Source organism: Furipterus horrens, unplaced genomic scaffold (genome assembly GCF_987537825.1).
Source record: "Furipterus horrens unplaced genomic scaffold, mFurHor1.1.pri manual_scaffold_8, whole genome shotgun sequence".
Classification (NCBI taxonomy): domain Eukaryota; kingdom Metazoa; phylum Chordata; class Mammalia; order Chiroptera; family Furipteridae; genus Furipterus; species Furipterus horrens.
This window is the reverse complement of record NW_028327178.1, coordinates 109,315,661-109,343,281: the sequence shown is the minus strand read 5'-3', so window position 1 is coordinate 109,343,281 and position 27,621 is coordinate 109,315,661. Positions and strand designations below refer to the sequence as shown.

General features: G+C 57.5%; 1 protein-coding gene across 1 annotated transcript; it reads right to left on the bottom strand.

Moving 5' to 3' along the window:
* Positions 1-27,574, bottom strand: CDH26 (cadherin 26). Its single transcript, XM_090285056.1, has 16 exons — positions 27,500-27,574; positions 26,596-26,614; positions 21,263-21,357; positions 20,211-20,315; positions 18,531-18,692; positions 15,737-15,884; positions 14,030-14,196; positions 13,712-13,840; positions 11,805-11,990; positions 10,484-10,749; positions 8,899-9,041; positions 7,588-7,827; positions 6,231-6,455; positions 5,604-5,776; positions 4,715-4,789; positions 1-1,523 (listed from the first exon to the last, which is right to left on the bottom strand). The coding sequence occupies exons 1-16, from the start codon at positions 27,572-27,574 to the stop codon at positions 1,362-1,364; spliced, it is 2,370 nt and encodes a 789-aa protein (XP_090141182.1). The 3' UTR covers positions 1-1,361.
* Positions 27,575-27,621: the final 47 nt, after the last annotated feature.

The following is a 27,621-nucleotide window of genomic DNA, read 5'->3' as shown; positions in this document are numbered from 1 at the left end:
GATGGTTCTTCTTTCTCGGGCGCCTGAAGCTCAGGGTGATGAGTGACTTGGCTGGGCACAAACACTCGAGGGCTTTACAGTCAGTATTTTCACTGCTTCTCCACAGAGAAAGGGCGGACGCAGCCCCGATTCAGCCACACCGGCGCGTCACGTAACACTTCGCCGATTAGGCCGGGGTGCTCACGGGAGATCATGCCCATCTGTCACGCCCAGTGCCCAGACTCAGCCTTGGCCTTTGAGAGCAGCACCCAGTGGGGGCGCAGGTGTCCCGGGAGCCCTGAAAATGGTGCCGAGCCAGACTCTTGCCTGCTGCTCAGACCAGAAAAACGACTACTTATTTTTAGGGCACACGTCCCACTACTTAAAATTGTTAATATTTTTAAAAGAAACCATGCTTTCCCCCACACTTACACTAGCAGTAAGGGCACAAGTAAAAAACTCAATTAAAACGTGTGGTTTTGTTTAAAGGTACAATCTGATTGGACTTTATTCGAAAAAGGCTACTAAATTCTTTCACTTCCGCACACCGTGCAAGGTAAATTACGTCTGCTCATTTTTAAATACATACCGCTTATAGTTTTAAGCATAACGGTTTTCCTCCTAACATAGTTTTGGACTCAAAAGGTAGAAAGGGCCACTGTTTATGCTTTTTTCCCCCTTTATCCTCACACAAGGAATTTTTTCTCACTGCTTTTAGAGAGAGAAGGGGGAGAGAGAGACGTGGAGGGACAAAGAGAGAGACACCCATTGGTTGCCCCCCACACGTACCCCGACCTGGGAACTGAACCTGCATCTGTGTAAATGCCCTGATCGGGAATCGAACCCTCTACCCTTCAGTTACGGTTGATGCTCCAACCACCTGAGCCACGCCAGCCAGGGCTCACTATGCAGTCTTTTCAATCACTAAAAAGACTGATCCCAGACCTTCCAGGAAACATTTTCCTATTTACCTCTTGTTTAAACTGAAACCATCGTAATGGCAGAAATATAAATAATCACTAAAACATCTCTCTCTGTCCCCCCAAATTCCCTGCTGCTGCCAAATGGCTGGTTAGCCTGAGGGTTACAGTTCATTTACCCTCGGAGGCGCTGCTCAGGGAAGCAGAAAATCACAAAACTCAAGTTTCTCTGGGAAACCTGTCTGATGAGTCAAATTTTTTTTAAAAAAAGCATAACCTGCTGTTTTGTTTTGGTTCAAGATGTCTGGTCTGAGAACATCAAAGCAGGAAATCTAAACGCAAAGCTTCTGCTGATCCCAAGACTAGGAGGGAGGGAGGAGGGGCGGGGGAGGGGGGATTGTCCCCGTGCGCCGTAACGTGCATTTTTCGGGAGGACACAGAGGGTCCGGCGGGTGCAGGTCTTCAGGCCGCGGAGCTGAGCCAGTCCAGCGGCCCGGGCGGCGGGGTCTGTGCCGAGAAGGACAGGGAGCTCAGGGTCTCCGCTCTCTCACACTCCCCCTCCTCCGTGTAGACATGGGGCAGGGACCCGGCGTCTTCTGCCAGCGTGCCGGGGCCGCGGAGCCTCTGCAGAAAGGCCAGGGGCAAGAGGAGGTAAGTGCGGGTTCTTCCGCACGCGGGGCATTCTCCTTGCGTTCCCTCGAGGGTCGCCTTGGTTCACCCTAACAGTGGGCCGTTCCTCTGTCCCCGGCTGTCACAGAAGGTTCTACAGACTCAGAAATGGCAGCCACCTGAGGGGACAGATGGCACCTCCACACTTGCCAGCTGATTTCTGGGAGGGAAGCGTGGCCAGGGCAGTTTCTGCCCCTGATCCAGGCGGTACAGGCCCTAGGGAGTGTCCCCCTCCTCCCCCTTCTGGATCTATCGTTGGTGGTTCATTCACCCCCCACCTATCCCCGTCCCCACCTGCCAGCCTGCACCCGGCAAACCCCAGCTCCGACTTCAGGGTACAAGATGTCTCTCTGGGAAAACCTGTCTGTTTTTCTCTGGTCTGAGTGACTGAATAAAAGTGTGTTGCATGGATGGATGGACAGACGGATGGACAGATGGTTGGAAGGATGGACGAGGTGAAGGGATTTCACCTCTTTACTTCCAGAGGCCACTGGGAGGCACCACTGCAAATCTGAGTGGGTCGTCCCCGCCTCGGGGGGAGTGGGTGCAGCAGGAATCACCTAACCCGTCACGAGCTCGCCCAGGGCAGGAAGCCGGTCAGCATTGACTGTCTCAGAGTGGAAGGGGGTGGGAGATGCTCCAGAGACTCCAGAGCCCCCCATTCTGGCAGCCGGCTGTCCCCAGCTTCCTCTGGCCCGCGGGAGCCCCTCCTCGGCGCTCTGTCTGACTGGAGGCACCACCTCCTGACCCCCCCGTATATACAGTCTGGTGCCCACAGGTGAGCACAGGCACCCCCGCCCCCTCCCTGCCATTGCCTGGGTCCACTCATTCAGGGACTGTGGTGGCCTTGAGGCCGTCAGCAGCAGCGGGTGGGGGTGGGGGCAGGAAGCTCGGGGCCGCCAGCACAGGAGTGCGCCCGCCAGTCCCGTCACGTCCCTTCAGCAGCGCAGACTGGACCGCGGGTGCGGCCTGGGGCCTGCGGCGGGCTGGGCGGTGTAGATCCGAGGTCAGCGCCCCGGGGCAGTCAGCAGAGCGCCGGGTCAGCCATGCGGGAGCCCCCATGACATCCACGATTCATCGTACATCACCAACGAAGGGAGAAAGCCCCCAAGGGGAAGAACCAGGCCCCCACTCAGCTGCCCTCGTGCCCGGCAAGCGTGGGGCCCCAGGTTCGCTCCAAGTAAACGTGGCTGCCGCCGGCCTGGTGCGCGGAGGGGACCGGCCCCGGCTCACGAGTAGTCTCTGCTGGCCAGCAGGCCAGAGCCCCCGTCCCGGGCCACACAGCCCACGAGGCACAGCTGGGTGTGGGGCGCACACGTGAGGGGGAGCAAGCCGGAGGCTGCGGGACAGTGGCCTGTGCTGTATTATGGGGCCACGTCATCCCTGTGCTCAGCACCGCCCCAACATGTGGGGGCTGTCCCCACATTTCTGTACAGGGACAAGGGGCTCCGCTGATGCTGCTCAGCCATCGGGTGGGTGGCTCTGCCACCAGCTGACCTGAATCCAGCCCGGCCCTGCGTCCTGGCAGCTCCCCATTGGGAGCAGCGCCCCGAGCCTCCTTTCTGCTCTGCCGCCTTGTCTCTCTGGAGCCCAGCTCACTTGTCCCCTCCGTCTTCAGCCACCACGTGTCAGGCTGCTGCCCTGACATGGCCCCGCCCTCCTGGAGGCCACAGTCCGCTCAAGCAGAGAAGGGCCGGCGCTCCTCTGCGGCTCATGGCGCATCCCCTTCGCCAGCGACCAGGCCTAACGAAGCGTCCCCGGCAGCCGCGACTCTGCGGGATGCGGATTCCCTGCGCAGGGGCACGGGTCCTCCGGGCCCAGGGTGGCTTCTCCACCTGCAGACGACATCGGTGGGTGTTTCCAGCAGCCGCCAGGCACGGTCCACTTTGCAGGACTTGGGAGCAGGTGCGAGGAGGGACCACGCCCACGGCAACCTCGAGACTGTCTGAGAGGCGCAGTGCCCCCACCCTGGGGACTGGGGCAGGCGCGGCGGGGAGGTGGCACCGGGGACTCTGTTCTCCGCCCCGGTCTGGATCTCACTTCCTCCAGCTGCACTGCCTGCTCTCCTGTCTGTCGTCCCTTCTGACGGCCAGAGGAGGGCTTGTCAGATTTCACAAAACGGCGTCCCAGGACCTCACATCAGAGGCCCGCTGAGCACTCAGACCCGCGGACGCAGCCTCTGCAGAGCAGGAGCCCGGGCACCGAAGCTTTTGAACGGGCTCCCCAAGTGGCCACAGCCTGCAGCCCAACCGCCTGCGGCCCCACTGCCCCCACTTTCTACGGCCGTGACCTTGGACAAGCCACCCACGCTCTGTCTCCCAGGGTCAGCTCCTTTCGTAGCGGGGAAAGCACAGCGCCGGCCCGGCTGAAGCAGGTCACACGTCTCAGCCCCCAGGACAGGGTCTGCCACGCAGCGGCTCCCACAGGCGCGGCCGCCAGACGCAGGAAGCCTCGGTGGCCGGAGTGCACCTCACGCTGGCAGGTCCCTTTGCGGGTGTGACTTCAAGGGTCTGAGCCCAGCTGTCCTGGGGCACGTGCAGCCCCCGGGGGTCAGCAGCCGCACCTGCAGCTTCTGTGAGCTTCCCTCCATCCCCCCGAGCGGGGAGGACACGGGCTTCATCCTTCATGACCGGGTTCTGCTCCCGCTCCGTCCGCTGGAGCCACCGCGGGTTCGCCCGCCGCCCGGTTGTCGCGCTGACTCGATCAAGAGCACACGGTGGCTGCGGGGAGGAGCCTGGCAGGAGGTGGCTGACGGTGCAGCCCAGTCAGCCCACGACATCCACGCTGTCACGGGAGGATGCAATGGCCCCTCATCTCAGGTCACATTCTGCAGACCCAGGCCTGGAAGGAGGGCCCCACGGCTGTGCCCCCAAACTCCGGTGCTGACGCAGCGCGGCCTTCGGGAGATGTTGGGGTGGAGGAGTCAGGGGGGTGGGTCCGCGTGATGGGATGCGTGTGCGGCTAAGGAGAGCCGTGTGAGGACACAGGTAGGCAGTGACCGCTGGCCACCACACCAGCACCCCGATCTGTGAGCCTGCTGGCTCAGCCACCTGCCAGAGGCCCCTTGTTCCTGCAGCCCTGGCCGACAGGGACACTGACTTAGGAGGGAGTGACCCCAGCCTTGGGCCACGGGGAAACCTTCCTACCTGATGCAGGATCTCCGCCATCACTCCCACGCTCGCTTCCGGGGGTTGCCTGGGCGCCACGGTGGCTGGGTAAACCTGCAGAGCAAAGGGGCAGAACATGAACCCCATGGGGGAACCCTCCTTGGAGCCCCCACATCAATGGCCTCTGCCGGCCAGCACCTGGGGGGCCACCAGCCAGGGGAGGGTGCTCAGAGCACTCCCTGAGGGGGAGTCGGATGAAGGACCTGTTTGTGGTGGGGGAGAGAGGAGGAGACCCTGCAAACACAACCAGAAATTCATACCATCCTGTTGCCTTTTCTTTCTGCACAAAGGATATAAAAATTTTAATAACAACAGTGCAGGTATTCTCAGCAGAGATCTGTGGGCAAGCTTTCCAGCTGCTTCAGGGGGACAGAGCGTGGGAATGAGATTTCCAAGCCCTGTCTGGGGTCCACAGAAGCTCGTGGGCATGGCCCCGGCGGAGAAGCCCGTGTGGCCTCATTTAATGCGCGAGCCCGGCACGTTGTGCGTTAAAGAAACTGAACCTGGGAAGACCCAGTGTTCCCCCCAATGGGTTTCTCCCCCTTGGTGCTGCTGACACTTGGGGGGCAGCCCTGGGCTCGGGAGGGTGTCAGCAGCCTCCCTGGGCTCCACCCCCAAGCACCAAAAGCATCCTCTCCCCACCCCAGCCGGGGTGACAATCGAAACCGTGTCCCAACGTTGGCAAATGTCCCCTGGCGGGCAAAATGCTCCCCCCCGCCCCCGTCGAGAACCACTGGCCTCAGACAATAAACCTGTTCAGCTGACTTGGACGGCATCTCCCCCATTTGCTGCGTGAGCGCGGGGGAGTGTGGGGCGTTGGGGCAGGTGGGGGCTGGGGCGCGGAGGGCGGGGGCGGGGACGTGGGCACCTGTGTCACCGGCGGCGGCGGTGCGGTGCTGCTGTCCCCAGCCGAGGCTGGCAGGGCCCTGCTCTCCTCGTTGTACGCGATCAGGGTCTGCTGGCCCTCCCCGTGCAGGACAGGGCATCGGCGCCCCTTTGCTTCAGACACCAAACAGCGTCGCAGCAGGAAAAGCAGAGCGACTGGGATGAGACAGGAGGGGAGACAGGGGCAGGAGTGAGGTCAACAAGCGCACCTGCCTCAGAGGCTTCTACGGTCCCGTCCGTGACCTTGGACCTCATCCCTGGGGGACAGGCTCCGGCTGGGCCTTACGCGTCTTTGTAGCTTAAGGCCCAGTGGGGGCTGGGTCACGGTCTGCTGGCTGTTGAAGGGGGTGACCAGGACGGTTGTGTCCATCTACGCGGCTCCCCCAAGCCCAGGCGGCCGGCTGTGCACTGCCGCCCGGTGTTATTACAGACGCCAGGGTCGCCCCTGACGCTCTGCCTGAGGCTCCCATTGCTGTAGATGGCGGCTTGTTGAATAGAAGCCGCTTTTGCCACCCAGATGGCACATCCAGCCAGGCCTGGGACCCGACGAGCCCCCAGGTCCTCCTCCATCCACCCCCCCTCCCGCTCGGGGCCTGGGCCGCCCGCTGACCTGCCAGGACCAGGAACACCACACAGAGCGGGAGCAGGACGCCCACGAGGAGCTCCGTCCCGGTGCCCAGGGCCTCCGCCGCACACGTGGACCCATCGGGACAGGAGCAGACCCGCACGTGGACCGTCTGCTTCTGGGAAAGGCCCTGTCTGTCCCCGATGGAGAGCGGCACTAAGTAATCGCCGCGGGGGAGGCTTCTCAGCATTATGAGCTCCACCGACCGACCTGCGGAGAGAAACGTGTGACTCGCTCGGGGCTCAGCGGCTCAGCAGACACTTACAGACGCCGCCCACGAGCCGAGGCTCTGAAGCGCAGCTGGCCAGCTGCAGAGTGAGCGGGGACAGTCGCCAGGCCAGCCTCACTTCTGGGAGCAGGTGCAAGTTCGGGGGCTCCCCGGCCAACCACCAAGGGAAGAGGCACATGGGGCAGAGTCCAGAGATGTCCCTAACACAGAGCTTCTAGTCCCTGGTCCCCCGGGAGCCAGGGCAGCACTGCCTCCCGGCATCGATGAGGGACGGTACGCACGAACACTGCCAACCACGACGCCCCCCAGAGCCGGGCCTCCGCGGTCTTAATGGGGACGCAGCACAGAAGCCTGGCTGGCCGCCCACATGACCCGAAGCCCCGCCCTAAACCACACCGTTCCTGTTGATTGGCACAAGACCCCCAGGCAAACACCTTTATGGTGCAGGACATTCCAAGGGCCTGGTGATCCACTCCTCAAAGCCAAGGCCAAGGCCGGGCCTCTTTGGGGGTGAGGTCCAGGGCTTCACTACACGCTCTGGGTCTGGGAACTGTACACGGGAACTCACCTGGAAACAATAAGCTGCGTCCCACAAACCCACTGATAAGAGCACAAAGGAGAAGCTTGCTGGTAGAGGCCAGGGGTTCTTGCTAGTAACAGCACCCCAGTTTCCCTTCGGAGAAGCCCACAGTCCGGAACTCCTGGCCCATGCGAGTCAGGGAGGCTCAGCTGCCATCCCAGCCCAGTCCAGGTGTGGGCTCACTCCCCACCAAAGAGCGTGTCTCCTCCGCTCTCCCACCCACAGTGATGGGCAGGGCAGGTGAACCAGCCACGCAGGGACAGGAGTATTCCTCCCATGGACTAGGATGAGTCTCAGACTCCCAGGAGCCCCCCTTCAGCCCCCAGAGGAGAATCTGCCTGAACATGCAGGACCCCCGAGCACAGCCGCGCCAAGGCACGGGCAGGCGGTGCCACAGTGTCCTTTGAGTGGCCACAGCTCTGCTGGAACGCTGGCTCGGTCTCAGCTACGGAAGCCCCGAAACTCCTCTGCCTACGTCTGGGTCTGGGCTCTGTCACTTCTGTCCCTTGTCCCTGGCCAGGACGAGTACTCACCCTGACTCTCCCCCAGGCCCCACGCGCCGGCAGCATCTCCCCCGGCCGTGTCCAGTTCAAATGTGAAGGGGTCCGAGTGGGGCTCCAGGTCGCCATCCTCTGCCTCGATGAGGAGGGGCTCGGTCGCCGGGGGTTCGCACACCTCCAGGTACTGAGAGCGGGGATGGAGCGCCGGGGCGTTGTCATTAATGTCTGACAGGAGGAGCGTCAGGGTCCCCGTCCCGGTCTGCGGTGGGCGGCCTGGGGGCATTTCAGGAAAGGCTGCTTACGGATTAAAGAGCCTATGCTGTGCACACAGCCCCTGGGGAAGAGACCCGTCCCACTGAGCTACGGAGACCGTGCCCCTCTCGAAGGCACGATCGTCCCCGTGGGTGCGTGGTCTGCTCGCCTGCTCTCCCCACGTGCAGAGGCTCTCGTTAGCGTAAGTGAACAAAGCGCCGCCCGCCCGTCCGCAGGACCAGGTGGACTGCAGACCAGCAGGTGCAAGGAAATGTGGACGCCCCAGGGGCTAAGCAGGGGGCAGGACAGGAGGAAAGTGGGTGCAGTGTGTGATGGAAGCTCTGCTTCCTGACTGTGTCCACCTCGGTGACCTGGCTGGGACGCGAACTGCGGGTGCACGGGGTGTTACCGTCGCGGACACTGGGCAGCGGATGCTCAGGGTCCCCCTGTATCGTTTCTCTGAGTCCCAGGAAGACGGACCCCGCTTTCCTCCCTCTCACTTAAGACTGATAAGAAACACAGATTTCCCCTCTTCCTGACCACCGTTCTGCTGGGTGATTACTTCCATCAGCCCCGCGTCCCTTGGGCCCTGCGTTTGCATTTGCAGATTTCCTTGAACACAATTGTTGAAGTTGTTTGGAAGTTTTTTTGTATCCAGTTCATGTCCTGGCGGGTTTAAAACTGCAGCCTTGGGGGAGCACAGAGGAAAGTGTTGGAATGTGCTCATCAAACCGCCCACCGGGATTATGACACCTCTGTCCCACTGTGTCCCATTCAGCCGGGCTTGTGAGCCATTCCAAGTACAGGGAGGACGCGCTGAGTATGGATCACACCCCACGGGCCTTAACAAAGAGCTAAAGCGTTGTCTGACGAGAGATGAAACAGACATTGGGTTTGGTGGCGCTTCCCGTGGCTCATGGTAGCCCCTGGTGAATGCGCTCCGCCTTCCCCCGGCTCGGTCCCGGATTTGCCGTTTCAGGAGGTACACTCGAGCACAGTCACCCGTGTGCCCTTCCCGTCTGTGCTCCGACTCCCTGTTACTTTCCCCCGCGGCAAGGACACACCTTCCCTGCATCTCACGTCAACACTCACCATCGTCAATGGCATGAGCGATGATGACGTAGAGGCTGTTGTTCACGTAAGGGGACTCCCGGTCAACCTGCTTCCTGGTGACAACGGCCCCTGAGTGTTCATCCACGGTGACCCAGCTGGCGGGATCGTGAACCAGCTTATACCTGAAAGAAGGAGACGCAGGCAGTCTTTCAATCTACGGAGTTACAGCCAACGTCACATCGGAACGGTGCGTCACAGCGGACACGCGTCCCGCCACAGTCACGTGCGGAATTCTCAGAACGGCGACATCAGGAGTGTTCCTGAGCTTGAGGAGGGCGCCGGGACCCCAGCCCCGCGCACTGCCCTTCGTAGGTCAGATCCGTGGTCACTGCAGATTCAGGGTCCGGTCCTTGTTGGGCTGAGCGTGACTTTGTCCCCTTGAGGGAGGACGCCCGTCCCGCAATGGCGCCCACCTTCAGTTGCCTGTGGGCCCTGGCAGCTTAGCGTCCTTGTGGACCCCCCTGGGGCCCGCAGAGTCCTCTAGGGGAATGCAGTCATTCACCTATGAGTCCCTGGACCCACTTAACAGCAGGCCTGTCAGAATGGGGAGGCTCCCGTGCACCCATGTGGGTGGCTGAGCACAGCTCCCTGCTGAGGGACCCGCGAGGACGCGCCTGCACAGGTGAATGATCGCCTGTCTCTCGTGTGCCCTGCCCGGCATATTTCACTTACATGGTTGTCAATTTTTCACACAAGGGGGGGCGGGCAACTAAGTGTCCATCCACCGGTGAATGGGTAACGTGTGGCCTTTCCACACCATGGACCGCAGGCTGGGGCAAAGAAGGCTCGCAGTCACCCATGTGGACAACTAATACAAAGATTCATGAATAATAATACAAAAACAAATGGTGGAAACCTATCCACTCCCCCCATGCTGATCAGCCTCCCGGAGGAGGAGTCTGCCCGTGATGCCTTATGGAGGAGCCTGGAGGGCGCCGCGCTCAGGGACACAGGCCAGTCCCAGAGGAACAATGCCGTGTCATTCATGGAGCCAAGGGACCTAGAGGAGTCTGATTCAGAGACAGGGAGCAAAGGCGGTGGCCAGGATGGGGCAGATGGGGGCCTGTTCTCAATGGGGACGGTGCCGGTTTTGCACGATGGGAAGAGTTACGGGGTGATGGTGGTGACGGCCACACAGCCATGAACTTCATGCCACCGAGCTGCACGCTAACAAATGGTTAGAGTGGTAAACCTCAAGTTGTATCCATTTTTGACAGGTTTTTACAAAATGACACCTCTGCTGCCCAGAGCCAGGAGCTGCCCTTTGGTAAAGAAGGGGATGGAGGCGCATCAGGAACAATTCTGAGACCAGGAGAAGACCGCGCGCATTCTGAGCGCGGACGGGTGAGCGCGTGGGTTCCCCCTGCTGGGGGAGCGTGCGAGGAGGGAGAAGGCATTGCCCCCCGGGGCGGGGCGGGGGCATTCTGGGGCTCCCGGGACGGCTGTCACTGCGGCAGAGCTGGCCTCAGCACCCCGTCGAGGGAGCCGGGCCTCCAGCAGGAACGTTCCTGACCCTGTGGCCGTCGGGGTCCAGCCGCCGCCTCTCCCCGCCCTCTCGTCTCACCTGACCCGGCTGCCGGCACCATCTGGATCCGTAGCGTTAAAACTCCCCAGCCGCGTTCCGGGCCCGGCGCCATCGACCTCGTGGACAACGAGGATCCCGGGGTGAAAGGCCGGCGGATCGTTGGCGTCCGTCACCTGCACGCGCACCGTGGTGCTGGCCGCTGTCCTGGGCCTCGGGGGCTCCCCGCCCGCGCAGGAGAGCAGCGGCTCCTCGTTTTCCACCAGCACGACAAGGCTCCGCGCAGGCCGGGCTTCGTAATCCAGACCCTGTGGCCCGCGGAGAGGAGCTCATTAGCACCTGCCGCCTCTCGGCCAGAGGCCCTGGCAGCGCAGCCCCTGGCTCAGCACTTCACTCATCATCGACCTTGTCTTTTACGATGATCAAGGGACAGTTGTCAGCTCATCGTCAACTCACTTACGCAGTCCCCTCACCGCCCCCCATCCTGCTGGGAAAGCGCCACCATCCGTCAGACGGTCATGAAAAATGCAACAAAAACCGTCACCTGATGCAACATTAATGTGACAGCCATGCTGGAGAACAGATCAGGGGGCCTGGAGGAGGTGACACAGTCATGCTCACAGCCCTGCGGGGGCGCCAGGCGGTCAGCGGCACAAAAGGATGGGAAGGGCAGAGGTGCCTGGGCCGTTCAGCCCCAGGTGCACGGTGTCACGTGTGGTCATCACAGGGAACTTGTCACGGTGACGGGAACAGCAGGCCCCAGCCCAGCCCTGCTCACTAGGTCCCTGGAGGCTCCCCTGGGGCCTGGCTGAGCGCAGTGAAGACGGAAGGCCCTGGCGTCAGACCGCCCAGTCCGGACCCTACTGCAGCTGTGTGGCTTCAGGAAAACAACCAGCCCCTCTGGGGGTCTGCATCCTGGTCAGCAGAGATGACGACCCTTTGCTGCAGGGCCAGCTCTCCGTGGGCCCGCGGCCCGCGACACTCTCTGGTGCTCGCGCAAAGGTTCCCGTTCTTTTCAGACTCAGAAGGCAATGAATGAACCCTTAGGGTCCGCGAAAATGTGGTAGATAATTTTTATCACATCAGAAAAAAACAAACATTTCAGGGTCTGTGTCCATTACATTTTGTCTAAGAATATTAAATGTTGGCACACTGAATGCTCCATCAAAAATAAACTTTAATATTGATATTAATCCGGTGGGAGGGGCCAGGGAGGCGAAAGGGCTGCGGGACCGCGGGCGAGGTCGTGGCCCGGCCCTGCCCGCACTGGGCTCCACGGGCATCGCAGACCGCGCAGGGACGGGGTCGCCTCCTGCCTCAGCGTCCCCGGCCACCCGCCTGGGGGCGTCCCCTGGGCCTTTACCTTGATGACATTTACGATCCCTTCGTTGGTCTCGGGGTCCGTCACGATGTCAAAATGGCCCTCTTCGTTGCCGCTGGAGATGTTGAACTTCGCTCTCCAGGCCGACGTGAACGGCAAGTCGCCATCTTGGACCCGGAGACGGAGCACGTCGGGGCTGACTCGGCCTTCGGGGACCTGGATCTTATACTGAGAGAGGCAGCCGTCATTTCCACGACACGGAGATAAAGAAACACAGTTGCAGAAAGGAAGCAGGGAAGGAAGAGTCAGCCTCTGCCCAACAGCCTGGGAGTTCACTTGCGGCTGAACTTGACCCCCAGGGACGCGCGGCTGCCGGACAGCAGAAGCAGCATCCGCGCCAAACAGCTCCCCTCCCCCCACCGCCCGCCGTCACTTGGTGCCTGCAGCGGGAACGGCTTTAAAAGGGCTCTTCAACCCAACGCAATGCCCCAGTTTTCTAAGAATTTTAAAAATGATAACACATCCTGATTGATGTGGTCTAAAAATCCTAGCTCCCTCCTGAAACTGAAGTCCTGTGTTGCTTAGATCCATTTTCTAACGTGCAGATCTTTCAACAGATTGCTCCTTAATGCTGCTGGTGACAAGATAGTTTCTCTAGACGAGCATCCAAACACCAGGGTTTGTTTTCTCCAGCCCTGCCTGGGAGAGCACAGCTTCCCGCCCAGCTGCAGAAGAATCTGGCGACGAGGCTCACACATGATCGATATTATTGTTCAGTTGTTCTGTGCTGTTTGGTGCGGTGCCTTCATTGAAAACATTTCAGCTTTAGCTCATACAATTTTAAAAAATTTTAATGATATTTTTAAAATAATGATTTATGCCTTGGCTGGTGTCCATGGCTCTGCGGATTGAGCACCAGCCTGTGAAGCGAAAGGCCGCTGGTTCAATTTCCAGTCAGGGCACAGGCCTGGGTTATGGGCCAGGTCTCTGGTTGGGGGCACGTGAGAGGCAACCAATTGATGTTGCTCTCCCTATTTTGCTCCCTCCCTTCAAAAAATAAATAAGTAAAATCTTTTAAAACAATAATGATTCACAGCACGTATTTGTGCACCAGATTCTGTGTTAGGTGCCATGAACGAGGTAAAGCCTCGCCCCCCAGAGAGCAGAGGAGGGAGAGCGTGTGGGCGTCCCCTGTGTGGTGCAGGTGAGGAGGGAGGAAGAGGCCAGAAAAGAGACAGAAATAGAATGGATATTTCCCTGTAAGAAATTCATATGGAAGAGAAAAAATGAAACAGAAAAGGAAACCAGGCGGTTGTGCTCCCGCCCCAGGCTGTCCTGCCTATCGCTGGTGGCGGAGCACTTCCACCGGCTCTGGGCCGCGGCGGGTCGTGTCCCCCAGCCTGGGCGTCCTGCGGCCATTCTATGTGGGACGCCGATAAGGAGCCAGGGGACGGAGCCGGGCCAGAGCCCACCTGCTCGCTTTCCCTGTCCTAGAGCCCGGACTGCGCACCTGGGGCAGTTCTGCGCCACCCCCGCACCCCCCACCAGGGGACACAGGACAATATCTGCAGATGTTTGTGTTTGTGAAGACTGTGGGGGAGGGGCTGCAGGCACCGAGGGGGCAGAGGTCACGGTTGCTGCTAAACGCCCTACACTCCAGCACGCCTCGTAGGGTGGGAGCTGAGAAACCCTGGGGTGCCGTTTGCTGAAGGCCCCAGTGTCTGCATCTGGGGAACAGAAGTTGCAGTCAGTTTCAACCGTTAAGAATGGAACCGCGTGCGTGAAGTTCAGAGGGCAGGGTCCGGCACACAGCAGTAAAACGTGCCGGCTCGTTTGACTCTTATCAGATGATTCTATGTCCAGAGGGTCACGTCCCGGTTCTAGCTGATGCTGTTTTGGAGAATGAGAAGGACACGGGGTGGTTGGGGTTCCCCCCGTGGGTGCCTTACATCCTCCTGGGTGAAGGTGGGCCTGTGGTTGTTGCCTTCCTGCACGCGGACGTGAACCGTGGCCGTGGAGGACAGCGACGGGTCCCCGCAGTCCTTCGCCCTGACGAGCAGCGTAAACCGAGGAGCAGTCTACACAGGCGGGGGGAAGGGAAGTCAAGCTCTCCCACGAGGGACAGGGAAATGCTAATAGATCCCATTTTAGCAATTTCAGAAGCAAGGCCAGCCACGGAGGGTCCCCCACGGCAAACACAAAGCCCACACCCGGGGTCGGGGTAGAGGAGGCACAGCACTGTATTGAGACAACAGAACCCACATAACCTCATAATCTAAGCACCCCGAGAGCTGGATCTCTCCACTGTTGCGGTCGATCTTAAAGCCACTTTCTTTCAGTAACGGCGTTTGAGACACAAGAAAGTAAAGGACTTGAGAATTTGGAGTATTTTCTTGATCCAAATCCACTGTTAACACCTGAAAAACAGGTTGACCTGGAAAAAAGATTTTTAATTGTTACTATTGACCAAAGGCAGCCTATCGAACCAGCAGGAGGGGGATGCTTTGCTAAACGGTCCTGGGGCGCACACCAGAATAGCTCCGATATTTAAATAGAAAACCAAGCTGTGGATGTAGCAGACAACACAAAGAGGGGTGTTTACACAGTCTCAAGGTCACGGTCGCAAACGCAAGACACTTCAAGGACAGAATCGATAGACAGGTTTTTAAATGTGTGGCAAAAAAAAAAAAAAATATATCCACAGACAGAATTAAACAGAAATGATAAACCAGGAGGACATATTTGAAATAGAAATGGCAGACATAGACGTTCCTATTATGGAGTGAATCAAAAAAGAGGGAATACACATAAAATGAGGAGGTTAAAATCCAGAAGAAAAAAGACAAACACACTCATGGAAATGGACAAAGAAAGGAAAAGCGACGGCGAGAAGGTACGGAGGTGGCCAGGGGCCTGCGCAGGCGGACAAGCCCCCGGCCGTCCCAGGTGACCCGGCCACGCCCGCCCACGGCCGGTCGGCGAGGAGACGGGACCCTTAGCCTGCGGGCGCGGTGGAACGGGCAGCTGGCGTCTCTGAACCGTGCTAACCAAGCGATGCTGGAATGGGACGCACACTTAGCTCAAACGTGTTCGCTGGAGCAAATTTTATGAAAATAAAAAAGGGCAACAGAACATAAATGTCCAACAACAGGGTATGAAATACCGCAAAGCACTTCCATAAGATAAAAGAGTTCGCTATCCGATGCTGTAGAATACTGTTAGATTACAAGCAGAAAATTGCATTTTTCAAACTCATAAATGTGCACATATCAAAAAGCAGGCCTATATATTTGTAAATATTTATACTATCATAACTTTTAAAGTGTGTGCACGTATGCAAATATGCATTTGAAATTATATAAAAACCTGGGAATATACACACATAAATACACAGTGTGTATACCCTCATGAAATGCAAAAAAAAATATTGACAGAAATAAACTACAACGGTCACGGTGCTTATCTCTGACCGGAAGTCCTATGTAAAGACGCTTCCTGTCTCAGCCTTTATTTCTTGGCGTTTCCCACGTTTTCCAAAGACCGCCTTGCACACTAAGTAGTGCTGTTTGTTAATGAGGGAGATGCACGTCCCAGTGACGGTGGTTTGGCTTTAAAGACTCCCAGAGGCCATCGCTCAGAAACTAGATGTCAACGTGTCGCGTCTCCCAGGTGAGGGGCTCAGAGCGCTGTTCAGGGACTCAGCCCCCGGCGCGGCCTCAGCCTCGCCCCGAGCGCAGCGCTGTGTTAGGTGGGTGTTTCCACGTCAGCCCGTCCAGCGGGCCCCATTCCGCACCACCGTGTTGCCAATCAGAATGAGACCTCAGGCATTTTGCTCTGACCCAGGGCCAAGGACCTTCAGGGGGCGAACAGAGGACTGTCCCCCTGCAGCCGGCTAGGACCAGGTGCCCACACCGTCGGGCCACGGGAACCTTCAGGCAACAGGGCGCAAGGACAGCCTGCGGCGCCACACCCACCTGCTGGGTGGTCCTGCCTCACGCCCACGTTAAATTCCTCCGCCGGGAACTGCGGTGCGTGGTCATTCACGTCCTGGATCCTGATGTTGAAGATCAAGGAGCTGTCCATGACCTTTCCTGTCAGGCGGTTCACAACGTCGAAGTGAACCTGGGAACCAGAGAACTGTGTTCGCGTCGCAGGAGCGCTGACTGGCGACGCGACTCCCCAGCCACGGTGCAGCTGTGGGTGGCATGGGTCTCCTCCACTAGACGGGGGGCCCCTGAGGACGGGCGCCCATGGCCGGTTCAGCAGGTGCCCTGGGACCGCGCACAGGGCTGGCACGCTGGGCGCTCAGCGCACACCAGCGGAGCAAGTCAATGCACTGACCTGAGAAAACACGTCTCTGGTTACTATGAGGCAGAGTCTCAGTTTCTCCTCCTGATGCAGTGGTAGCAGTACTGGGGGGAAGGGGCAGCGGGCAGTCGGGGGGGTGGGAATCTGTACATTCTGCTCTATTTTTCTGTAAACCTAAAATGACTCTAAAAAGCAAAGTCTTCTAATTTTTTTAAAGAAGTCCCTACTTGTAAAATACAAAATCGAGCATCCATACAGGTTTTTAAAAGTAAGTCCAGTCGGGCTGGCTGCTGACTCAGTGCTCAGGATAAAGGGGGTTTTATTGTCAAAGGCTGAATGCTTGTGGGGACCCACCCGCGGCCAGGCAGCGTGACAGGAAGGGGGAGGGCAGGGCGGACGTCGCACGGAGGGGCTCTCAGGTAGGCGACCCTCCACAGAGGGACTCATCTCGTCATCGGGCACAGAGTCCCGCTCAGAGACCCCAAAGAAGCAGCTTTGTTCCAGAGAAGCCTCCTTGGCGCTCCCCAGTCTGCCGATACGTCACTCCCGCCCCCGTGGGCACCTCCACGGTGGTCCCCGGGCCTGTGTCTCACTCTGTGTCCAGATCTGCCTCCTCTTACAAGGATGCCAGCCCCTGGATTAGGACCCACCCCCAGGAACCCAGCATGGCCTTGTCTTAGTTTGTCCACCTGCCAAGACCCCTCTACCCAGGAAGTTCACGCTCACGGGTACCAGGGTCAGGGCGCAAACCCATCTTTTTGGAACGCACAGCTCAACCACAACGCCCTGGAAGGCAGAGACTGCATTTGGCTGTGCGTGCGAATTCATCCACCATGATAAATTGGGGACCTACTATGTGCTCTGGAGTTGTGGCTGTGAATAAGACAGGGTCTCACCCCTCTCAGAACTGATGGGGACAGTGACCTTCAGCAGGCACTCAGACACAGGAATATGCATTGCAGGTAAAGCAGAGAATTGGGGAGAAAACCCAGAGTAATGGGACAAAGAGCCATGGGGGCATGGCTCAGAGTGTCCCTCCACCCCCCGTGTCTTCCCCTCTGGACCTTTCCTGCCAGATAAGAGGACCGAGCGCCAGTCCCTGCGGAAATCCAGGTGAAAGGGCAAGGGGGATCAGCGCTCTGGGCGGGCAAACATGGATGTGACCAAGCCAGCAGTCCTAGCGCAGGGCCTGGGGATCTGGGCGGGGGAACCATGGGGACACTGTTCACGTCCCCGCCCCCGCCACGCTGCTTTTCCCTTTGGGACCTGCCTGCGACCTACCACGCTTTTCCAGCTGGACGTTGCTTTTCAGAAAACATGGCGCGTGCCGGCGCTTAAGGCACCATTCAGGAGGTGGACAGCGATCAGAGAGCAGCAACCCAAAGAGAGAAAACCCGCGCGCGCTTACTGTCTGGGCCGTGGCACACGCCTGTTGTGACTGTCGCGGTCCGGGTCCCCCATGCTGAGCGTCTAGAAGTCTCTGCTGGAGCCCGAGACCCAAAGAGCCTCAGGCCCGCCCCTGCTCCCACCCCCCCGCTCCTGGGTCTGCGCATTGTCGAGACCCCTGGGTGAGCTCCCCTCACAGAAGCTTGGGAATCGCGAGCCCAGGTGCCCTGGGCCCCTCCGCACGGCATGGCGGGTTCTGTGGAGGAGGGGGCGTCCGCTCTGAGGTCTTTCTGCGTCCGGAGTAATTTCTGCCCACGTAGAAGTTAGATTCAGAACCTGTCTGTGAGCCAAGGGAGTGTATTTGCTATGCATATAAATGCTCTGAGGGAAAGCTGCCTGCATCACTTCTGCCGTGAACATCGTCCTGGCCCGAAGGAGTTGATGGATGGATAGCCAGGCAGGCTGAGGGCTGGGCCTGGTTGTCGGCAGAAGGCAGAGCAGAACAGAAGCTGACGTCCAAAGAACCTTCTAGAAGGTTAGGTGGTAACATGATCCACCAGCTGTGGTCTGGGCAGTTTTCTTTCTAACTGCCTTTCCCGGTTTAGAGCCTGAATTTCAGCTTCACCGCAGACCATTGCGGGGGTGACGTCATGAGGCTCACCTGGAGACGCACTGCAACTCTGTGACCAGGTGTGGCCTTCCTCACTCATCAGTTCTTAGGCCACCCGGGAGCCGCCCCTCTCCACGGGTTTCGACTGTCACTCATCAAAGGATAGCCACCCACTTTGTAAACATTCTGTAGCGCTGTCCCCAACGCTGCTGGGGACCCTGATATGCTGGGACACTGCTGGTCCGCAGGAGGCGGGGGGGGTGGGGTGGGGAGCAGCTCACACAGATTGCAGAGGTTGTCACGTAAGGGAGATTACAAAGTTACCCCGTGCCCCGTGCACACCTCTAAGCTTGCCATGGTGTGTGGTACAATCCGTCAGCCTCCCAGAACCTGGCACAGAGCTCAAGGAGTGCCCGCCAAACACCTGACCCGCACAGGAGTGTTACAGTAGCGGCCTTACATACCATGAAAGATGGTGTCTTTTCTCGGTCAATAGGGCGGTGGACATATATTTTTCCATTCTTGTGATCTTCTATGGAAAACAAACCGACCTCGGGGTACTCATCCACACCAGGCCCGCTGATGACATACATTAGTGACCTGTCATCAGACACATTGTTGAAGAGCTGGAAGGAGAAAAAGGGAACATGGACAAGAGAATGAGCCTGAATGGCCACGCGTGTTCTCTGTCCAGGCTCAGACTCTAAGGCATTTGGAAGGAACTAGACCCAGCTGGGGCTAATCCTAAAGAAATACACGGATCGGCCGAGAGGCAGGAACAAGGAAGAGGCTGCCTGGGAGTGAGGAGTCAGGAAGGACTCCTGTGTGATGCCCTGTCACACAGCGCGGGACAGGGGTTTCCATGGGGGAGGAGACCCGCACAGCAGCACGGGCAGGCGGCCCCTTCCGTCCACCTGGGTTCTCGCAGGTCCGGAGGAACGCACCCATTTTTTAACGTCGGTTGTCCGTCCCCGGAAAGGCCAGGGATATGCACACAGCTGCTGTGAAGGCAGATCTCAGAGTGAGCCGCTCACTGGGCGCTTTGCTTGCCCTGGTCTGTCAGTCTGTATAACGGCCTTGTGGCACGGGCGCGTCCCCGACCCCACTGGGTCGCTGGGACAGAGGCCCCTCGTGGGGCGGGGCGGTGGTGCATCTGCGATGTGGACCCCCCCGGCGCTCGGGAGCTCACGCATTTGACCGCTGAGCCTTGCCGGCTTCCTGCAGGCATATACTCCTCTCATAAACATTGCAAAAATGGGACCCATTCCTAATCTTTTTTCGAGGGATCACGGAATGTCAGAGCTGTAGGAGACGCGGTCACTCAGCGTGTCGCTCAAAGGCGCCGCGGGGCCGGGCTGGCAGGGGAAGGACTGCCTGGGCCGAACATGAGGCTGCCGGCACCCCATGGTCACACGCACCTCCCTCAGCACCTCGGCTGGTCCTCCACTGCAGAGTGCGGGAGACAGCTGGGCATGGTGGGGACTGCGGCGCTCTGGGGACCGCAGGCCCACCTCATCACTGCCACGCGAGAACGGGCTCCAGGGGTTCAGGTTTTCCACTTTCTAAAAAGCTTCTGAAGAGCAGCACTTGTAATCCAATCTCCCTGTATTTTCCTATTTATTTAATTGGGCTAAAATGGTGTCACATGAAAGGTGCCATCATAACCATTTTTAAGGGCACGGCTCAGGGGTAGTGAGTCCACGCAGGCTGCTGTGCGACTGTCACCACCATCATCCGGAGCTGTCATCTTGCAAAAGTGAAACTGTCCCCAGTAAGCACTGCCCCTCCCCCAGGTGCCCCTCCCCCCGCCGGCCCCTGGCACCCACTGTTTTATGTTGACTTTAATCTCCCTTTGGCCCCCACACCCAGCTTTTGGTAACCACACTCTCCTTCTGTTTAATAATGAATTTGGTTTATTTTTAAAGACTCTGTGTGGACCAAATAGATCAGGCCTGAGGCTGGAATGAACTGATCCTGATTTTCTCGGGGACACTCGAGAGGAGGGGTCACACACTCGGGCACCGTGCCCTGTCCCTCCCAGCACGCCAGCTGGCCGCACGCGCCCACGGCCTTCCACATCTGCACCCTCCCACCAGGAGGGGCCGCACCTGATGGGGGCAGGGGGCAGGGGGTGGGAGCCTTACCTCCCCAACAAGTTTGGGAAAGGGTCCCGGGTCCTCCTCCTCGAATTCCAAGGTGGTGACCACCCATCTCCTCTTGACGCGCCGCAGCGGCCGGTGGCTCTCTCCCTGGAAGTCACGGGGACAGGGCGGTGAGGCGAGCGGGCCTGGGCTGGCCCGTGACCTGCGTCCCTTCATCATCCTCACAGCTGCGTCCCAGTGCCCGTTCCCTATACACCCGCCGTATCCTTTCTAAACGGCAAGGCAGGTGCCACTGAGGGTTTCTCGTGATTCACGAGGTAATTTTAGGGGCTCTGGGGACACGGCACTGGGGACCGTTGCCTGTTCTGGGCTCACGTGTGTCCTCGGGAGACATGGAGATAGGTGCTGAATGAGCGAGAAAGTTGCCCCCCTTCTGAAATCACTGAGGAGGAGGTCTCCGTTCGGGGCTGGCAGGTCCCCGCCACCTCTCTGCCTCCTAACCTCCCTTGTGACAGAGAAGAGAGAGAGACGTAGACTCAGACTCCTGGGTCAGAGATCTGTCAGGAAATAGATAGAATTGAACTACGCGGTTTTGTTTGTGCTGCGTATATATTTTACAGTTACTGTTTATTAAATGAGTCTGGTTTATTGCCACATTCATTTCTCGCCAGAAAAAATGTACTTTTTAAAAACTGACTTCATTAGAGAGTGCGTAGATCACCAGAACAAGAGGAAGAAAATGGTCCCGGGGTGGTCTGAGCGTGGGGGTGGGCACGTGACCGTAGCTCTGAGGACCCGCGTTCCGCAGGGAGTACTGAGCCCTCTCGGTCTGACCGCCCCCGAGAAGAGGCCTGGAGCAGCTCTGGCGGGTGCCCGCTGCCCGCAGAGGCTCAGGACCTGGTCAGACACCCGGGCACCGTGTGCAGTGCCCCGGCCGCCCCCCAGAGCCTGAGCCCCGCAGCCAGCTCCTCGCTCATTCCTGCCGGCCAAGCATCGCCAGGCCGCGCCCAGCGCCGAGCTGCAGGCCCCCCTCTATGTGAAGGGGTGTCTAGAGACTCGGCTGGTCTCTGAAGAAACCGACTTCCCAATCCCACCTTGGTTTGCTTAGCAAGATCATCATTTTCTTGTTGGAAGCTGTTGATGAGCTTGACCTTAAAAATAAAAATAACATGAGTTAGTAGGGAATAAACTTATCAAAATCACAAATCATGCAGAACTGTGGGGGGCGGAAGAACTTCTGCGCTTAGTTTATTAAACACAATTTCTGGTTCTTGACATGCAGCTCCCAACTGCCACTCCCGGGTGTAAACACAAGAGAACTAACCACAGACGTCTGCTCTCTCGTAACCGAGGGCGGGGACGCTTAACGCCACACAGTTAACAAGGCGGGCGGTCGCACTGTCTGCTGAGGGCGCACACCCGGAATCACTTACATGGCCACATGTGACCTAGCACCGAATCTGAAGGGGTGGTGGGATCAGGGGGCTTTTTTCTGTGTTTTCTTTTCTTTTTCCTTACTTTTTGGACTTTATCTTACACTAAGTAAAATAATAAAACTCGGTACCTTATGTTTATGTAATGATTTATATCGAGGATTATTTATTGTTCATTTCTCTACAACCTTTACCCCCTCGCAAACACACACACATGCACAGTAGAACTGTTGAAAGTGAAAGACATCTCTGCAGTGTCTGTCAAAGCCCACAGTAAGCACATCTGTGTTGTGTGCACGTATGCATGCGTGTGTATGTGTGCGTGGGTCCGCTGACACCTATGCTTCGAGGTCATTCATTTTAACTGCTCTACAGCACTTCATGATGTGGACAGAGGACGATCCATTTCTCCATTCTCCCAGTGGTGGACATTTAGGTTATTTCCTGTTGTTAGTTATAACCAAAAAAATAAAAACACTGTGACCGGAAGCTTCCCTGGAGCAGCAGTTCCCGAAGCGTCATTCACTGGCTCCCTGACCTCACACACCCTCACAATAACGCTGGGATGTTTGCTCTGATGATACAGGACGTCAGTGTGGAGACCTCTGGAGGCCCCGCGCCCAGGCAGGCCAAGGCCCTGCCACGCCCAGCGGCCATGCATCCCTCCTCCCGTGCACGGGCAGGAGAGAGGCAGAAAGGCAGAGAAAAACTCCAGTGTCACTTAGGAATGAAGCCACTGGGACCTCCGGCCAGGCTGGAGGCACAGGGGAGCGTGGCTCACCTCCTCACACAGCCACTGCAGAATTATAGCTAAACCACAACCACTACTCAGAGCCATCAGAAAACCAGCTGTACGGAAGTCCGACACCTAAGGAGTTAAAGAAACCACACTCCTCCAGACGGGAGGAGGGGCAGAGATCCCAAGACACAGAACTGCCTGGTCCCCAAGCCCATGTGTGCTGGCTACAAAATGGAGGGGTATCTCGGGAGCAAGGGATCCCAGCCCCCATCAGACCACACAGCCAGGGGCTCCAGTGCCAGGGAGATAAGTCCCCACAACTTCTGGCTGTAAAAACCAATGGGGGTGGGGTCGGCGGAAGAAACTGCAGGCTTCTCAGGTGTCTCCTCTTGGAGGGCCTTGCCTCACACATGGACTTACTCAGACTCCCTCCCTCTGGGCTCCGGCACCAGGGCAGCAGCTTGAAGGTCCCCAGTGGCATATGGGGAGGAACTGAAGTGTCTGGCATCAGGGCGAGAGCTGGGGAAAAGCTTCCTCGCAGACAGAACTGCAGGCGGCAGCCATTGTTCCCTTCCTGAGCCCTCCCTGACACAGAGCCACAGTGTGGCAGCAGCATGTCTGATCGCCATCAACCTCGCTCACACGGATAACCCCGCTCTGACGATTACCTCAGGGTTCGTCCCACCCAACTTAAGGGCCCACCCAAGCTGGTACCAGGGGCTTTTCCATATGAACGGCCGGGCTCGGTGCAGGCTCCAGACCTTCCTACGGCTGCTCGAACAAGGAACAGCTGGCCCAGCCCCCGGACCTCTCACTACGCGGCCCCAGGCCCGGCACTAGCAGCAGCCATCTGCGGATTGCTTTATAGTTTATGCCAATGAACCCCAGACAGAACAAAGGCGAGGTTGACCTTGGCCTGCACCTCCCAGAGCCTGTGCCCCCCGTGGACAGTTACAGACCCGTTGGAGCACCGCCATCCAACCACCTCCAGAAGCTACAGAGGACGGCCAGTCCTACCAGCTGACTGGCCTGGGTAAATCCCTCCCGTTGATTGGCTGACAGCAATCAAGGCTCAACTAGAAGAGAAGGGTGTACTCAGCCCACACGGAGGGCCCACCTTGAGTACCCAGCTTGGGTGATAGTGGAGGCTGTGCTGGACCCTACAGGACACCGACTACATTAGGCCACGCTTCCAAGACATGGAGTCAGAGCAGCCCTACCTAACACATAGAAACAAACACAGGGAGGCTGCCAAAAAGAGGGGACAAAGAAACCTGGCCCAGATGAAAGAACAGCACAAAAACTCCAGAAAAAAAACTAAACACAATAGAGATAAACAACTTATCAGATGCAGAGTTCAAAACACTGGTTGTAAGGATGCTCAAGGAACTCAGTGGGTACCTGTCAACAGCATAAAAATAACCCAATCGCAAATGAAGGAGACATTAATTAAAATAAAGAGCAATTTACAGGGAATTAACGGTGGAGTGGATGAAGCTGAGAATCAAACCAATGCTTTGGAACATAAGGAAGCAAAAGATATCCAATTAGTACAGTAAGAAGAAAAGGGAACCCCTCAAAATCAAGGCTAGTGTAAGGAGCCTCTGGGACAACTTGAAGCATTTCAACATTCACATCATAGAGGTGCCAGAAGGAGAAAAGAAAGAGCAAGAAATTGGAAACCTATTTAAAAAATAATAAAAGAAAATTTCCCGAATTTGGTGAAGGAAATAGACATACAGGTCCAGGAAGCACAGAGAGTCCTAAACAAGCTAGACCCAAAGAGAACCACACCAAGACACATCATAATTAAAATGCCAAAGGTTAAAGATAAAGAGAGAATCTTACCTACAAGGAAGTTTCCATAAGACTGTCAGCTGATCTCTCAAAAGGAACTTGGCAGGCAAGGAGGGACTGGCAAGAAGTATTCGATGTGATGAAAAGCAAGGACCTACAACCTAGATTACTCTACCCAGCAAAGTTATCATTTAGAATGGAAGGGCAGATAAAGTGCCTCCCAGAGAAGGTAAAGCTAAAGGAGTTCATCCTCACCAAGCCATTATTATATGAAATGTCAAAGGGACTTATTTAAGAAAGAGAAGATAAATACTATGAACATTAAAATGACAACAAACTCACAACTATCAACAACTGAATCTAAAAAAATTAAGCAAACAAGCAGAACAGAGACAGAATCAAAGATATGGAGACCATTGGGATGGTGGCCAGTTGGGAGGGACTGTGGGGGAGGGGTGAAGTGGTGGGGGACTAAGAAGTACAGATTGGTACGTACAGAACACGTAGGGGATGTTAAACGCAAATATAGGAAATGGAGCAGCCCAAGAACTTATATGCGTGATCCACAGACGTGAGCAACGGAGGAGGGATTGCCAGAGAGAGTGGGGGTTGCTGGTGGGGGAGGGGGGAACGGGGGACAGATTGGGACAACTGTAACAGCATGATCAATAATAAAGAAAAATTTTTTTAAAGAACGGATCCATTCGTGAAACCACTTACTTGTTGAAATGGCTTCAGCAGCGACGGAGCAGTGACAGGTACTGCCCTTACTCCAGCGCAGCCCTGGGGTCCCCAGTGCTCTGTGGACCCAGCGCACGAGAGGGTGGGGTGTGTCAGAGGACAGCGAGTGTGTGGCTGGGACCGTGGCCGGCGGGACAGGACGCTGGCTTTTTTGGTTTTGTTCTCTAAAGATTTTATTTATTTAATTTTAGAGCGAGGGGGAGGGAGGAAGAAAGAGAGGGAGAGAAACTTTGATGTGAAAGAGAAACATCAATCAATCGGTGGCCCCTCCTACGCACCCCAGCCGGGGACTGAACCTGCCACCCTGGCGGGTGCCCTGACCAGAAACTGAGCTGGCGACCTTTCCCTTTGCGGGGCGACGCCCAGCCACTGAGCCACACCCGTCGGGGCTAGGCCACTGCTTTTATGGAAGAGCAGTTAATAGAATTTAAGCTTTTGAGCAAAAATTGGGATTTTGGAAAACATATATCTGCTACTACGAGCTCGTTAGCTTTCCCCGTACTTAGAGGTTTTTATGATATATCCTTGCAGATATTTTTGTTTTGTGAAATAAAATATGTCAACGTTCGGAAGACCTGCACGACCCAGTGGGCCCAGAGTCCCCTAAGGACTCACGCGCCCCGGCGAGAGTCGTCCAGGACGGATGAGAGACCGAGAGTCCTCGTGCCACAGCGGAGGTTCAGCCACAGACTTCAGGCCCCACGTTGCGGGGAAGTGCCGAGAAACTGCCTGCCCAGCGCAGGGCGGTGAGACAGCGTTCCCTCTCCGGGTGCACATCGGGGCGAGGCCAGACGTCTTCACCAGCTTTGACCGAAGGGCACTTACAACGGGCTGAGCGCGGAATCGGGGAGGAGGATCCTGCGGTCCTCCTTTAAGCCGGACGGTCAAGAGACGTGCCAAACTATAAAACTGCCACCCCTCCGGCTAAATGGAATTGTTAAAATATGGCTGTTTTTATGTGATTTATGTCAACATGGCATCGGTTTCTCATTGTTACCTTCAATGAATTGAGAAATATGTTTAAAATGTCCCAGCTCTGGGTTCTCAAGGACGCTGATGCCTGCGACGCAAACAGGCAGAAGAGCACAGCTGGGTCGTTTGCTGCACAGCAGAGTGACAACGAGGGTGTGGGGGTTTCAGCGCAAAACTGTCGTAGACTGACAGCTCTCCGCAGAGCGGTCCGGTCCCAGGCTTTGGAGGTCAGAGCAGGGAGGAGCAGGAAGCAAGAGTGACCCAGAGCGAACTCGACAAGAACGCTCACAACTCAATATGGCAAAGGGCACGCAGGAAAATTCTCCCAATGCCACGCGGCGGGTGCCAGACCAGCCGTCCCCTTCCCGAAGTCAAGTTCCGCTGGAGGGTGAGCGCCGTCACCGGGAGTTTCTCCCCCACTTTGTTTTCTGTGACATCTGCGGCCCTCGTGGAAGTGCCTGGCCCAGAGCAAGCACTCAGGAGTCTCAGCGAGGGGCCTGGATAAACACAGCCAGCCCTCCTGCCCTCACTACGCAAACAGAAAGCAGGAGACATCAGCGCGCACTGGCTGCGCCATCCCTGCGCCCCGCCCTTCCTCACTCCTTCTCACAGCCTCAGGTCAGGTAAACACTGATGTTATTAGCTTCCTTTTCAGGTCGGGAAGGGGAGGCCAAACAAGGTTAAGTTCAAACCCGGTGCCTGGGCCACTCCCCATGTCAGCTCAATGCAAACCTCCCGACCTCACTTGGCAGTTTTATGGCTTCCTACAACAGGGTGAAGCCAGGGTGAGGGCCAAGGTCAGTCATTGACCCGGTTCCGCAGCCAGGAGTGGAAGGGGCCAGGGAGACCTCACACCGGAGACCCCCCCCCACACACAGAGGGTTGGCAGAAACTGGGGGGCCTGCAGAGTGGCAGCAGGAGGGACCTCATGCCCTAAATTTTGATCACATCACTCAGGCCGAGAGTCTGATCAAAGGTGGGGGACCGTTAGAAAAGAGACAGCAGTCCCCGAATGAAGTCACTGTGTCGCTGAGACTTACCACTTCACTGCTTGCAGTCCCAGCCAGTCCCAGGAACGGGGTCTTAACCCAGTCTACCTGGAATCACTCACTGGTCAGCGCTAGTGAGGTCAGCTGCCTGACAGCCCCGTGGACCCTTCAAGAAAGGCCACCTGGCCGCAGACAGCAACTCTCTGCCAGCAACATTTCCCTGTCCCGCCCCTCTGCCTGTAACATGGGGCGCCCCTCTGCCAGACGAGATGCTGCCCGACTCGTGAATCACTCAGTACATCATTAAGTAAGATCTTTAGAATGTGGGTACATTTGCGTTTTGTTCTTAGCAACCTGCATCGTTGAGACTTTCTCTGGCTTAGGTCAAGCATGAACGGGAGAATCGTTGGAAGACGTGTGTGTTGATACGAATCTAAATAGAACGGCGTGTGCAGTTGTGAATGGGGTCCCCTTAGCCTGGCCCACCTCACCCCCAATTGCCTGTGACCCCAGCCCTCTGCAGGTCCCGGGGCCCTCCCGCCCCAGCCTGCTGGAGCTATGCAGCCGAGCTCCAGCCAGCCTTGGCCGGGCCACACTCGGTCCTGGCCCCTGGCCCCAGGGAGCGCGCAGGCGAGCGCTGTGGGGCCCAGCCCCGCTCACCTGCGTCAGCACCTGCAGCAGCAGCAGCAGCAGCGCGAGGAAGCCTGGCAGGGCGAAGGGGCTCCTGCAGCCCATGCTGGCGGGATGCCCGAGATGTCCAAGCCTGAGCCTGTCGGTCGGCG